This window comes from Pollicipes pollicipes, unplaced genomic scaffold (genome assembly GCF_011947565.3).
Source record: "Pollicipes pollicipes isolate AB1234 unplaced genomic scaffold, Ppol_2.1 Scaffold_4002;HRSCAF=4701_pilon_pilon_pilon, whole genome shotgun sequence".
Taxonomy (NCBI): Eukaryota; Metazoa; Arthropoda; class Thecostraca; order Pollicipedomorpha; family Pollicipedidae; genus Pollicipes; species Pollicipes pollicipes.
Window position 1 is genome coordinate 2,155,128 of NW_023596420.1, and position 12,363 is coordinate 2,167,490.

General features: G+C 54.7%; 2 protein-coding genes across 2 annotated transcripts in view; one reads left to right on the forward strand and one right to left on the reverse strand.

Annotated features, from left to right (window-relative positions):
- The window catches only part of LOC119093383 (integral membrane protein GPR180), a 97,479-nt gene that overhangs the window by 42,865 nt on the left and 42,251 nt on the right, over positions 1–12,363 (reverse strand). The window lies entirely within an intron of this gene.
- LOC119093228 (7-dehydrocholesterol reductase-like) lies at positions 466–9,815 on the forward strand. The gene is given in 3 exon segments (XM_037216142.1): positions 466–512; positions 8,545–9,462; positions 9,464–9,815. Coding segments are annotated over 2 exon segments (1,233 nt in total). The 5' UTR covers positions 466–512; positions 8,545–8,559; the 3' UTR covers positions 9,794–9,815.

A 12,363-nucleotide genomic window follows, 5' to 3' on the forward strand; every position in this document is an offset into this window, starting at 1 on the left:
TGTTTCCCATAAATTGACTTTTGGAAGAAATAACTGAGCTGCGCGCCGTGGAGCAGTGTGCCCCAAGGCCGGCTTCCTATGCCCTCATCCTTTCAATCTACGCCTTAAATTCACGTCAGGGTATGCTCGGCTTCCCTTCTGTTTCCCAGAGGCTGATGGCGACGTTGCTGCATCGCCTGCCGTTCAGGGCGGCAGCAGCGCCGCTTCCCGGTGACAGACTCCGCCGGGCGGAGGGGGGCGCCCGGCCGCCCCCCCCCCCCTCCCTCTGGCGGTCACATCTGGCGGTCTCGCGACGACGCGCGTAGCGGGCGGGAGGACCTGATATCCACACAGACGGCCGGCGGCAGCGGCAGACCAGCGCCGGAGTGAGGCAGGCGCCGACCGCAAGCCGGCCGGCCGTGGCAAGGACTGCAGCGACGCACCATCGCCGGACTGGGGCCGCGCCGACCGCTACTCGTTAACTCAACCTCCTCGGCGGATAAGCAACTGCAGCCTGCGACTGTGCACGTGAGGTCAGGTATCCTGTGTTTTCCGTGCGCCGCTGGTCGGTGACACTGCAGTTGATCAGTACTGAGAATGATGACACATTACACGATGTGCTCTTCCAGTGCGATGCCGTCATAGATAAAAGCCCCTCAATAGCCCCTTTATGACCTTTCCAAAGCGCTCCATCCTCCTTTTCCGCATTCTTTCTGGTTGTAAGTGGAGGTAAGTCAACCAGATTCCACGCTCGTTGGACGTTGAAGCGTTAGACCACGTTATCTTGATAAGTCACGATAACTTCTAACAAAATATTGGACAAGGAAGCACGCATGCCAAAGCCCGTGCGCATGCACGCGCCACCACTGCATGCTTGTTTCATGCTGTTTGTGTCTGGTCTTGCCCATCATCTGAGCTAAAACCGGTTTTGTCGTAGTTGTGATCAACGCTTGCGTGTTGAGGATGGTGACATGGCGGCAAAGTCTCTCGTTTCTCGGCCAATACTCTTGCATGCACATGTAAACCGGCTCCCATGTATGCTCGTTTGCGACGTTCGTTGATATGGTTACGTCATGGTTGGCATGGTTACGTACGCTGTCTGAACTTGGAGAGCTGGGAGCCTGCGTTGTTGTTATCTTTCCTCGTGTCGGTGTCTGGTTGCAGCACTGATGAAAGCAGCATTCGCAGCTGCATAATCTTGTTTCAAGTGAGGGTCAAGAATTTGTTGTTGTTTGCACTTTGCAATGAACGTAGTGTGCACCAACGTCCGTCATCGTCCTCACAAAAAACAGAAGCGTAGTCATGTAGCGTAACAGACTGAAGATGCGCAAACGTGCGAGATCAGACGTGCTCTCGCCTTAGCCTTACCATGACTGACTTGATTTTAGTAGCTTTCTCAATCACTGGTAGGTGCCATTCGATCGGATGCGGCACCTACTGTGCACCAATCCTGAATCCGCCTTGGGCTTTGGGGCATCAGCCGCTGACCTTCGCGCGGTGAAGTGGCCCCGATCAGCGCGAGGCTAGCGCTTGCACGTCTGGTCACAGTCCAGCACTCGAGTTACGTAAGCAAACAGCTGTCGATAAGACACGTAGTATCAACCGATATCTGGCTAACGACACGGACGGGAAAAGTCGAAGCACGTGCTTCCGGAGGCTTCTCAGTAATTGTGAGCTGCAGTATTACGGCTGTGGCGAAAACGGAAGGAGTGGAGTACCCCCGAACGTTAACTGTTGGTGCCACCCGCTGAAGAACGCGTCAGGCTCGACGTTCTCAAACGGTCCGAGCCGTATGTAACTTGTCACAAATAAATGTAGGACACTCACGTGACTGGTACGTCACGTAAAGACAGTGTTCTTCACGTGTTGATGCCAAAAGTTTGGGCTTCTATGGCCTGAGATTTGGTGTTTTATTAGTCGCGGTTGAAAAATATTTCGTTGAGTTGAAATGTGAAAGAGCCCAAGAACTCTAGCTCGGTTTTTCTGCCGCATAGTTCGTAATTCATTAGTTGAAATTTTGGATCTACCAGTTTCGCGCATGCTTGCATTATACTTCTGACAATAATAATTCTTGTTGCGACTGCTAGCTACCCTTTATTTAGGATTATAGGATATGCTAAGGCACCCACACACACACACACACACACACACACATATATATATATATATAGGTTATAGGTAGGTTACTATATAGGTAGGGTTATAATCGTAGGTTCCGAGGGACCCTCGGGCCCCTCGGAACCTACGATTAAGGGGCCAAAAGGCCGGCCGGAGGTCGTACTCAGGGGATTATGGCCCGCGGGGACGGGAACTTTAATGCCACCCACGAGGGCCCTGCGTGCTAATCAGGGTCCGCTGAGTCGATCAGGGCCTATATCTGTTGGCCAGGCACCACCAGTAACGTTCAGTCGGCTCCGTGGCGGTATGGGCCTGACGGTCGATTTCCCAACCAGGGAGAATGCCGAAGTCAGCAGTTTCAAATTGGTCGAGGCCCCACAGCGCCTAACTTTACTGGCAAGGGGCAAGGTCCATTTCCAACCTGGGAGAATGCCGAAGTCAGCAGTTCAAATTGGTCGAGGCCCCACAGCGCCTAACTGTACTGGCAAGGGGCCCAAGTCGGCCACATGCAGTGTTCAAGGAGGCCCGAAGAGCATCGAGCACAGTCCGCTGCATATCAGTATGGGCCGAGGGTCCCTTCCCTCCGCCGGAGTTCCAGCTACAATTCTAGGGCCGGGGATTTACACTGGTTGGGGTCCCCGTCAGAGACCCACAGCGCCTAATAGAGGGTCCTGTGCTCCCAAGGGGCCCCGAGACGACGAGGGGGAAGTGTCCGGTGAGACCCGAAAAGGCGTCGGTTCAGGGGGACCCTCCATCGTCGGTCCAGGGAGACCCTCTGGTGCTCTCTTCTGGAGAGGTCGCGTTGCTAGCAGAGGCGGCGTCGGGTGGTAGGAGGTTATGCCGCTGATGGAGGTGTCGTCGTTGGTCGAGATGGCGTCGCTGGTGGAGGTGGCGGCGCTGGTGGAAGTGACATCGCTGATGGGGGTGCCGTTCCCCGTGGAGGCGACCACGGTCTCGCTCTTTCTATGCCGGAGTGAAGCGGTTGCCGTCGGTGCCGTCGGCTGGACTTTTGCAGGCGGCGGTGCCCGGTGTGTAATAGGCTGGTGAGCGTGATCCTGCCGCGGGGAGGCCTGAACATGCTGCGGAGGAACCCGAAGGGCCTGAACGTCACCGATGTGCTGAACATGGAGCTTTGGACGGTGCTGCTGCTCCGGCCTGTCGCGCTGCTCAGCTCGTGGGCCAGCCCCAGCTCAGCAGGCGGCTCGCTCGACAAACGAGCCGACGTGCCCGCTCACCGCCGCCGAGTCACGTGCCAGGCACGTGCAGCGCCTGAGTCGCGCACCCTCCACTGCGGCTGCTATCCAGCTCATGTTTCGCGACCTCGCCCGCCTTTCTGGCGTCCTGACGTGCCACCCAGGCAAGTCGTGACGCGTCACCCAGGCGAGTCGTGACGAGTCACCCAGGCGAGTTTTGACGCGTCACCCAGGCGAGTCGTGACGCGCCACTCAGGCGAGTCGTGACGAGTCACCCAGGCGATTTTTGACGCGTCACCCGGGCGAGTCGTGATGCGCTACAGCGAGTCGTGACGCGTCACCCAGGCGAATCGTGACGTGTCACCCAGGCGAATCGTGACGCGCCACTCATGCGAGTCGTGACGAGTCACCCAGGCGAGTCGTGGCGTGCCACCCAGGTGAGTCGTGACGTGTCATCCAGGCGAGTCATGATGCGTCACCCAGGCGAGTCGTGACGCGTCACCCAGGCGAGTTGTGACGCGTCCAGGGGTCCAGCGGCCGCTGAATCTCGAAAGAATCGCGGGCACGTCTCGGACAGCAGTACTTTAAAACACCGCGCCGTTCGTTGGTCCACATGGGTGACCAGTCATCACCCATCACCCGCAACGTACCCTGAGGCCGCTGCGTCGGCAGTGTGCGAATCCCCGCTGTCGGCCGCCCGCTGGCCATCTGGCCGTGGGTTCCGTGTGTGCCTATGGGCGGGCTTGACCGAATCGGTGGTTTGGACATTCAGCCATAGATGGTGCTGAACTCTGTAGTCCATCCTTGATGTATGTGTGTACGGCGATCATATTCCCGTCAGGCGAGCTGCGCTTCGTGATGCAGTTGACGGGTTTATCGTCCCCAGCCTGTGGTTGTGGACTTGCCCCAAGTGCATGCATTTTGTGCCCGGGGTCTGTTGTGATAAATCAATATAAAATACGGCCGCGATAAGTCAGGGTATAATGTTCTTTTCACACAAGCGTTCTTTACGCGGGTTGCATTAGCCCGGAGTACAAATCACACATGTACTTACATACAGGGTTTCGAGTTGGGGGGAGGGGCAGGATTTTCCTGGTAATTCCCATTCCTAGCGCCTTGAGCAGTTAGGCTGTGGGGGGGGGGGAGGGAGGGAGATACAAAGTCGGAACGAAAGCTCACGGTGGGAAGAAAGAGCAGGATAAAGTCCTTGCTTTACAAATGATGCATGGTGCATGCAGGATGTGTCCACAGCATAAAAGCGAGATAAGAAACGACGAACAGACTAATGGAAAGTTTGTGAAAAAGTTTGTGAAATTCGCTTTGGGACTGCTCTGACCGCGTAGCTGCGAAGAAATCACATCTGCGCCGTGATAGGTTTGCCAATAGGTAGTTCACGATTAGTCAGTTCCGTCAGTGGGTTCGTGTTTACAGCACGTAAACCCAAATACGAGGACATTGGCTTTGGACTTGGTAGACGGGCAAAATGGAAGCCAAGTCAGCAGCTGCGAACCAGGAGCACAGTCGGGCTTCCGTAAAGGTGGGCGCCGGATTGACAGGCGGGCTTCTGCTGGTGAAAAGTCTACTCCCAATACAATTCTCTGAACGTTGTCCGCCTTATTTCTGGGGAGGATTTCCTTCATCTACCTTGGTTTGCGTTCTTTAAAGGGAACGTTTCTCATTTGGAGGTAATGAGGCCAGCATCAGGTATGATGATACAAGCTCACTTATAACTATTGGTGCACTTTGAAGCGGAAAAGACTGCTCTTCACAGCACAATGCTGTCTGGTAGACATGCTCCTCAATGCGTCATGGTTCGATCACGTCACTGCACCCAGCACGACGCTGATTGGGAGCCAACTGACGGCCGTTATATCTGGAAATCGTGTTTCACGCTGGGTGTTGCAGTCTCTGTAAGCCGCGCGTCGTCGGTCCCACGCATAACACCAGGCGGAACCAACCGCTGGACGAAACGACCGCGCGTTGGAAGTTAGTCCTTTTGGACGTTTTACGGAAAAATTGGAACATTTGGTCGGTGGTCCTGATGGCAGATTTTACCCACCCGATTATAATACTGATGTCCGTAACGGATTAGCGTTTACAGCACCGCGGTGCACCGTGGCGCTGATTTTGAAAGTGCACCACCGCGTGGTGCAGTCTGTGTTATTCGTATTGCTGTAAATGCTAAGCCGATCTGAGGATCAGCCGCAATATTGCAGAGGCGAAGTATAACCCCAGTCTAACCTTTCGAACGATGTACAGCGATTCCAATAGGTATCAAGAGCATCGCTCACCGACGTCTGTTTTTATCGCGCTTTCACCTCCCGCCACATAACATTAGCGGCGACGGCCAACGCCACTCGGTTCGACGGCGATTCTAGCTCCAGGCATCGATGTTTTTGCTCCTAAATGCCAGCACGGAAACTCAACATTTTAAAATTATATTTTGCAATTGTTGATGTCAAAAGGACGAACTCAGGACTAAGGTAAACGTCCGTTTGGTGTGTCGGTAATTTTTCTACCTTGTTTCGATGCGCATTGAGCCTTAGGAGACCCCTTCTCTCTCCCGAGCAGGGGCCCTGTGGGTAGAGCAGTGGATGGCAACTTCTCCCGCCAGGGGCTCAAGGGCCTTCTGTCCGAGCCCGAGATACCTACCGGTTGTCATTCTGACTGCACGTAAGCCTGGGCCCTCTGGTCGATTCCAAGGTCCTCAGCGGGATACATCATGCGTCGGTCCGCTTCATGACGCTGCGGGCCACCTGACCGGGGCAGTCGGCCTGGGATCACCGTAGATGGTCCAACCGACGTAAAGGAATCCGTTGATGGCATACTGTGTCCAGCAATTGTGGCGGGGACCCCAGTTTGGCTCATCGGGCCACCAGATGGAGCGGGGCGAAGGGTATCCGTATAGTACTGAGACCCTGACTGGTACAGGGCCGTTACTTCATCTGGTGTGGGCATAACACGCAAGCAAAACCATAACGGTTGCCGGCGTGTAAGATAAGCCGCGGTGTTTTGCGTTGTTAGGGTACGGCTTTGATAGAATGACGTCGTGTTGGTCGGCATTCTGTGCGTATTCTGCATATGGAAAGCTCCTGCCAGTGAAGATCTAGTGCTAGACCTGCTAATATTACTGCCTTCGTGAATGACAAGCCTCCGAGACCTTCTCGTCGGTGGCACGTTAGTGTCCCTGATCACGTGCTTGGCCGAGAGCGACCGTTTGGCGCCGCTCCTTTGAGATGTCAGCAATGTCATGCTGCTCTACTGGAGATGATATGGCAATACAATAAGGCAATATGGCTTTTACTAACACCTTAAATCGTCGACGTTGATGTTGGCTCACTAGCACTAGTTCCGCCATGTACTTAAAAAATACGATGTGGATCATGCAGAAGAAAATGCAAATATATGGAACTGGCCTGATAAGACACTCAAAGGAATAATATGCAAGTATCCGGAAAATGCCGCACATCACAATCTGGACTATCCATGGGTGTTTGTTAATAGGGTCCATACAAAAAATGAATTTGCCGGGAAACAGTTTGGGACAATTTAGCCTAATAAGACAGTAGTAATAGCCTTATTTCTGGTATAAAAACCAGGAGAATGAAGATATAGGGGCTATTTCTCAATTCTTCCGGTTTCTTTACGAGGAATAAGGCTGTTACTATTGTCTTATCTATATGCGTAATGTTCCTCGCGAATGCACTAAAACACTCACACAGTTTAGCCTAATATCTCAACAAAATTGCCTTCACGTAGAATATAAGTTGTCACTACGTTTCGAACACAGAAAGGTGTGTCAAAGCTAGTGGAAAATGAGCGGTGTTAACTGATTAACACAATACATGCAAAATGCGCCCCCGTCCATTTCAAAGTCACATCAATGCCGGCCGCTAATGCTCCGACAAATGTAAAATACGTACATGAAAGCTAAATGATGATGAAATTCTAAAGGTTTTTTGCTTATACGTAACTGTATTGAGATAAAAATTCACTGCGTGGGTGGCGAGTGCGGATTTTGCATGACACCTAGCACTGCTCCCAGATATGCAAACTGTCCATGGACTACAAATACTCCAATGGTGATCTTTTTGTAGGTTATTCCATCTCCACATAAGTCTTTGAAGTCAAAAGATCTCTGGTCCAAAAATACATGATTTTTTTTAGAGATTCCGCTTAATGATCAGTATACTAAACCACTATACTGTCATGATCCTGCGCAACGCACGAGCGATGTGGGCATTGCTGGGATTTCAGCAGTGGCATTTGGTGGTGGATGAAATGAGATGCAAGGAGCGTCTTCAACTTTCAAAGAGAGGGGATGGCGAGACCATCGTATTACACAACGTAGTGCTTCAAATATGTTGTTCAGAACTACCTAGCAAGCTGAATGCAGAGCTGGATAATGTAATCAGTAACTCGGCATGAATTTATCAGGAAAGGCAAGTTTGTCCATTGGAAACAGAACGCAGATTGCTGGCATCTAAACTGAATTAAACTGGACATTTAAGTCTGTCCATTAACAACACAAGTGGATTGCTGGCATCTAAGCTGAATTAAACTGAACATTAAAGTCTGTCCATTAACAACAGAAACGCAGACTGCTAGCGTCTAAGCTGAATTAAACTGGATATAAATCGCTACACAGGCTTGCATCACCATCAGCTGTGACAGATACTCAGCTTAAATGTCCGAGCTCCTGTCGTTGGGTCAAAAGTTGGGTCATGTTTAGCTCAGACGTCAGTCAGTGCACATTCATTTGTCCTGTAAATTGTCAAGATGTTTACCTGCTGGCATAGTTTCTGATTCAGTCTAGGCCAAGGCCGATGTACAACTGGACTGCTGCATGGATCTTTTCCCTTTTTCACTTCGACGTGTGGTCGGGAAACGGCAGGAAGGGTCCTAAAATGCGGTTCAAAGCCAGGCCCGTGTCTTCGCTAACCCTGGCATTGCAGCGGTATGAACACAAACTACAAACCAGCAAAGAACTTCTGGGTTGATAAAACGTCCAGATCAGCAGCTTCGTACCGTGTGCCAATTCGGGTTGGACGTGTCTGTACAGAATTCGTGCCTAATGCACTGCAAGATGTTATGGGCAGTGGTCCATCTCACGTAGGTTTACTGGGCACAAACACAAAGTGTTAGGCCCATGCTCAAACTTCGTCTATGTAGCCAGTGAGCGCTGTCACTGGAAAGGCGTATACATGACCTGTGATGGAATACCAGCATGCAGCTGACTCACTTGCCTTTGCAGGGTGCGCTGGGCGAGATGACTTTGTACGACACGCTACACTACAGCGTGGTGCCACCGCTGTTCCTGCTCTTCTTCACGCCCGTGGTACAGGTGCTGACGCGCGTGGCTGACCCGCAGCCGCTCTCCTGGGCTGTGTTCACCGGCAATGCCTTCTCCTGGTGTTTCACGGCCGTGATGGTGCTATGGGCGTACTTATTCCTGGTGCTGCCCGGGGCCGTCCACCACGGCCCGACCACCGACTTCGGCCAGACGCCCTCCTACCGCGCCAACGGCATGCTCTACTACACAGCCACCCTGGCCGCGTACGCGCTGGTCGAGACGCTTCTGCTGCCGGGCGTCTCGGTGCTCGTGTTCTCCAACATGGCGGCTATCCTGGCGTCCCTGAATGTGCTGGCGCTGCTGCTGTGCACGCTGTTGCTGGTGCGAGGCAAGACGGCGCCGCAGACGGCGGAGGTGGTCCCTCCGCGACCGCTGCCACACGAGTTCTACCGCGGCATGGAGCTGCATCCGCGCCTGCTCGGAGTCGACGTCAAACAGCTGACCAACTGTCGGCTAGGCATGATGCTCTGGCAGCTGCTGGTGCTGGTGTTCTGCGTGGCCGGCGCCCGGCTACACGGCCCCTCCGCCGGCCAGCTGGTAGGCGCCGCCATCCAGACCGTATACATAGCCAAATTCTTCTGGTGGGAGACGGGCTACTTCAGCACGCTGGATATCACGCTGGACCGCGCCGGCTACTACCTCTGCTGGGGCTGCATGGTGTGGGTGCCCTGCTTCTACACGTACAGCACCTGCTTCCTGGTGCGCCACCGTTCGCTGCTGAACGACACGCAAGCGGGGCTGGTGCTGGCGCTGGGTCTGGCCGCCGTGGCTCTCAACTACCGCGTGGACCTGGAGAAACAGCGCTTCCGTCGGTCGAGCCGGCGAGTGCCGGCTGTGGGGCCGGCCCGCCACATTCGTGTCGGCCGAGTACCGCACGGCCAGCGGCTGGCACAAGGCACGCCTGCTGACGGCAGGCTGCTGGGGCGTGGCGCGCCACCTGAACTACACGTTCGAGATCGCCGCCGCCCTCTGCTGGTGCCTGCCTGGCCTGGGCCACGGCCTCTGGCCCTTTCTGTACGTGATGTTCCTCAGCGTACTGTTGGTGCACCGCGTGTTCCGGGACGAGGCTAAATGCGGTGAGAAGTATGGCAAGGCTTGGCGGCGCTACTGCAGCCAGGTGCCGTATAGGATGGTGCCCTATGTGTTCTAAAGTGACGCTCGGCGGGCAGATCGATGACAAAAAGAAGCTGTACACCGAAATAAACCGTGCTACTGCACCTATGTGAACGTCATGTAAGAATGACAATTTTACGCTTTTAAAGGAACGCGCGAGCTTTGTCCTCTTTCGACAGATTTGGGATGGATTTTAAGGAAGGGAGCCACACGCATCAGCACATGAATAATGAAGTGGCCAAAACCTTTGCATCGTCGTCGTCCGTCCTCGGCTGCTACTTTTGGTTCAGCGGGTACGCTAAAAACGCTCACCGGCTCGCATGCTGGGGCGGGGTGAGGAAGCTCGTGCGGCAATTCTGCATCGCAGGAACCGTACAATCGCACCTTAAAAAAGGGCGTGAGCAACTGTCATCGTAATCATGACATCGACATTTATTTGGCGTCCGAGTGGACAAGCCGGTGGTGGCTAAAACAAGCCAGACATGCAATATACAAGTCACCGATAAAACCCAAGCGACGAATCCATGAAGACGAAACGTACAGAAACTTAAGCATTGGGCTTCGCGTCATGGATAAAGACCTCCCGAGGGAGTTGTGAAAGGCAAGCGAGACCGGGGGGGGGGGGGGGGGGGGGGGGGGGGGCATAATGTCCCGGCTTCAGGCTGGATTCAGCACCATGAGTTCCCAGCCAAGCTTACAGCGCTTGTGAGCTCAGTCAGCAAAGCGCGGATCGAGGCCATTCTGTATTGCAAAGGCAACCAGGGCTCATTTACGCATCACTCTTCATCTTGCTCAACGTGCTATGGCTCTAAAACGGCGTAGCTTAAAAGGGAAACGAAAATAGTACAGGAAAGAACATCAAACTGATAATACAACATAAACACCAATATCATGTACCAACATAAGTTGTAAAGGTGCCGTAAATCAGCACAAAACATTGACCGTAATCGCTAAGACCGAGCCGCCTGGCGAATTCGCTGGATGTCCGGAGCCGACACTGGCCATCGCCAGGCGATCCCAGGTGAGACCGCTCGCAACGATCACTGCACCATGGCAGCGACACAGATCAGTACGTGCCAATCTTAATGAGAAACTGATGAAGGCGCCGCCTCCGTGGTCTTGGGGAAAAGATGCTCGGGTGGGTAGCAGGCTCGGGTGGGTGACAGGTTCAGAGGCGTAGCAGGCTCAGGAGGGTAGCAGGCTCGGGTGGGTGGCAGGCTCAGGAGGGTAGCAGGCTCGGGTGGATGGCAGGCTCGAGTGGGTGGCAGGCTCAGGAGGGTGGCAGGTTCAGGTCGGTGAAAGCCTCGGATCGGTGGCAGGCTTAGGTATGTGGCAGGCTTACGGGGTGGCAGGCTTGGCTGGGCAGCAGGCTCGGGTGGGTGACAGCCTCAGGTCGGTGGCAGGCTCGGTTAGGTGACAGTCTCAGGTCGGTGGCAGGCTCAGGTCGAGTGGTGCCGGACACGGTGGTCGCTCCTCGCTCAGCACTGGACAGAACACAGTCGGCGCACCAAGTAAGCTGCTCACGTGCTGCATCCAGGGGTGCCAGAGCCAGCGGAGCTGCGGCTGCATCCTCCCGCACACGCAGCTGCTGGGCTCGCACGCAAGTGGCGCCAGCATGGGAAGCCCGGCGGCTGACTCGCCGATGGCCGCTGTCAGCAACCCTCCGTCTGCAGGAAACATTTTTGACCCCGCTGGACTCACTACCAGGCGACGAGGAGGTAGCCAGCGGAGGCTGGCAGTGACAGTTCGATGGGGAGGGCGACTGACAGCGGGCCGTTTGAAGGGGAGGACGACTGATAGCGGCCGTTTGGCGGGGAACGCGGCTGATAGTCGCGGCTCAAAGCGGAGGACGGTTGGCAGTGACCGTTTGACGGGGAGGGCGACTGGCAGTGACCGTCTGACGAGAAGGACGGCTGGCAGTGCCCGTCTGACGGGGAGGGCGACTGGCAGTGACAGTCTGACGGGGAGGTCGACTGACGACCGTTCGGCAGGGAGGTCGGCCGACAGTGACCGTTTGACGGGGAGGTCGGCCGACAGTGACCGTTTGACGGGGAGGTCGCCTGACGACCGTTCGGCGGGGAGGTCGGCCGACAGTGACCGTTTGACGGGGAGTCGACTGACGACCGTTCGGCAGGGAGGTCGGCCGACAGTGACCGTTTGACGGGGAGGTCGACTGACGACCGTTCGGCAGGGAGGTCGGCCGACAATGACCGTTCGCTTTCATGTGCTTGCGCAGAGAGCTGGGATCCGTGTAGGTCTTGGAGCAGCCTGGGAAGCGGCATCCGTAGGGCCGGTTCCACCAGGTGCGTGCGGGTGTGCTTGAAGCGGTCCGATGAGTTGGAGTACGCTCTGTCGCAGCCCTCGTGCGTGCAGGCGTACGGCTTCTCACCTGAAAGTGCGCACCCTCTCAGTACCTAGGTCCAGATGCAGCAAGCTGATCGATGTCATTGAACATTTCAAACTGGGTTGCAGTTGATTGCTGAAAGAAGCCTTCCAGATTTTAATGGGTGTTTAAACTAAGATCACAGTTTAAAAGATTATTCAGTTGAGTTCTCAGCACTACGTATTTTGAGACTTAAACCCTCTGGTTTCTGAGCCTGACACCCG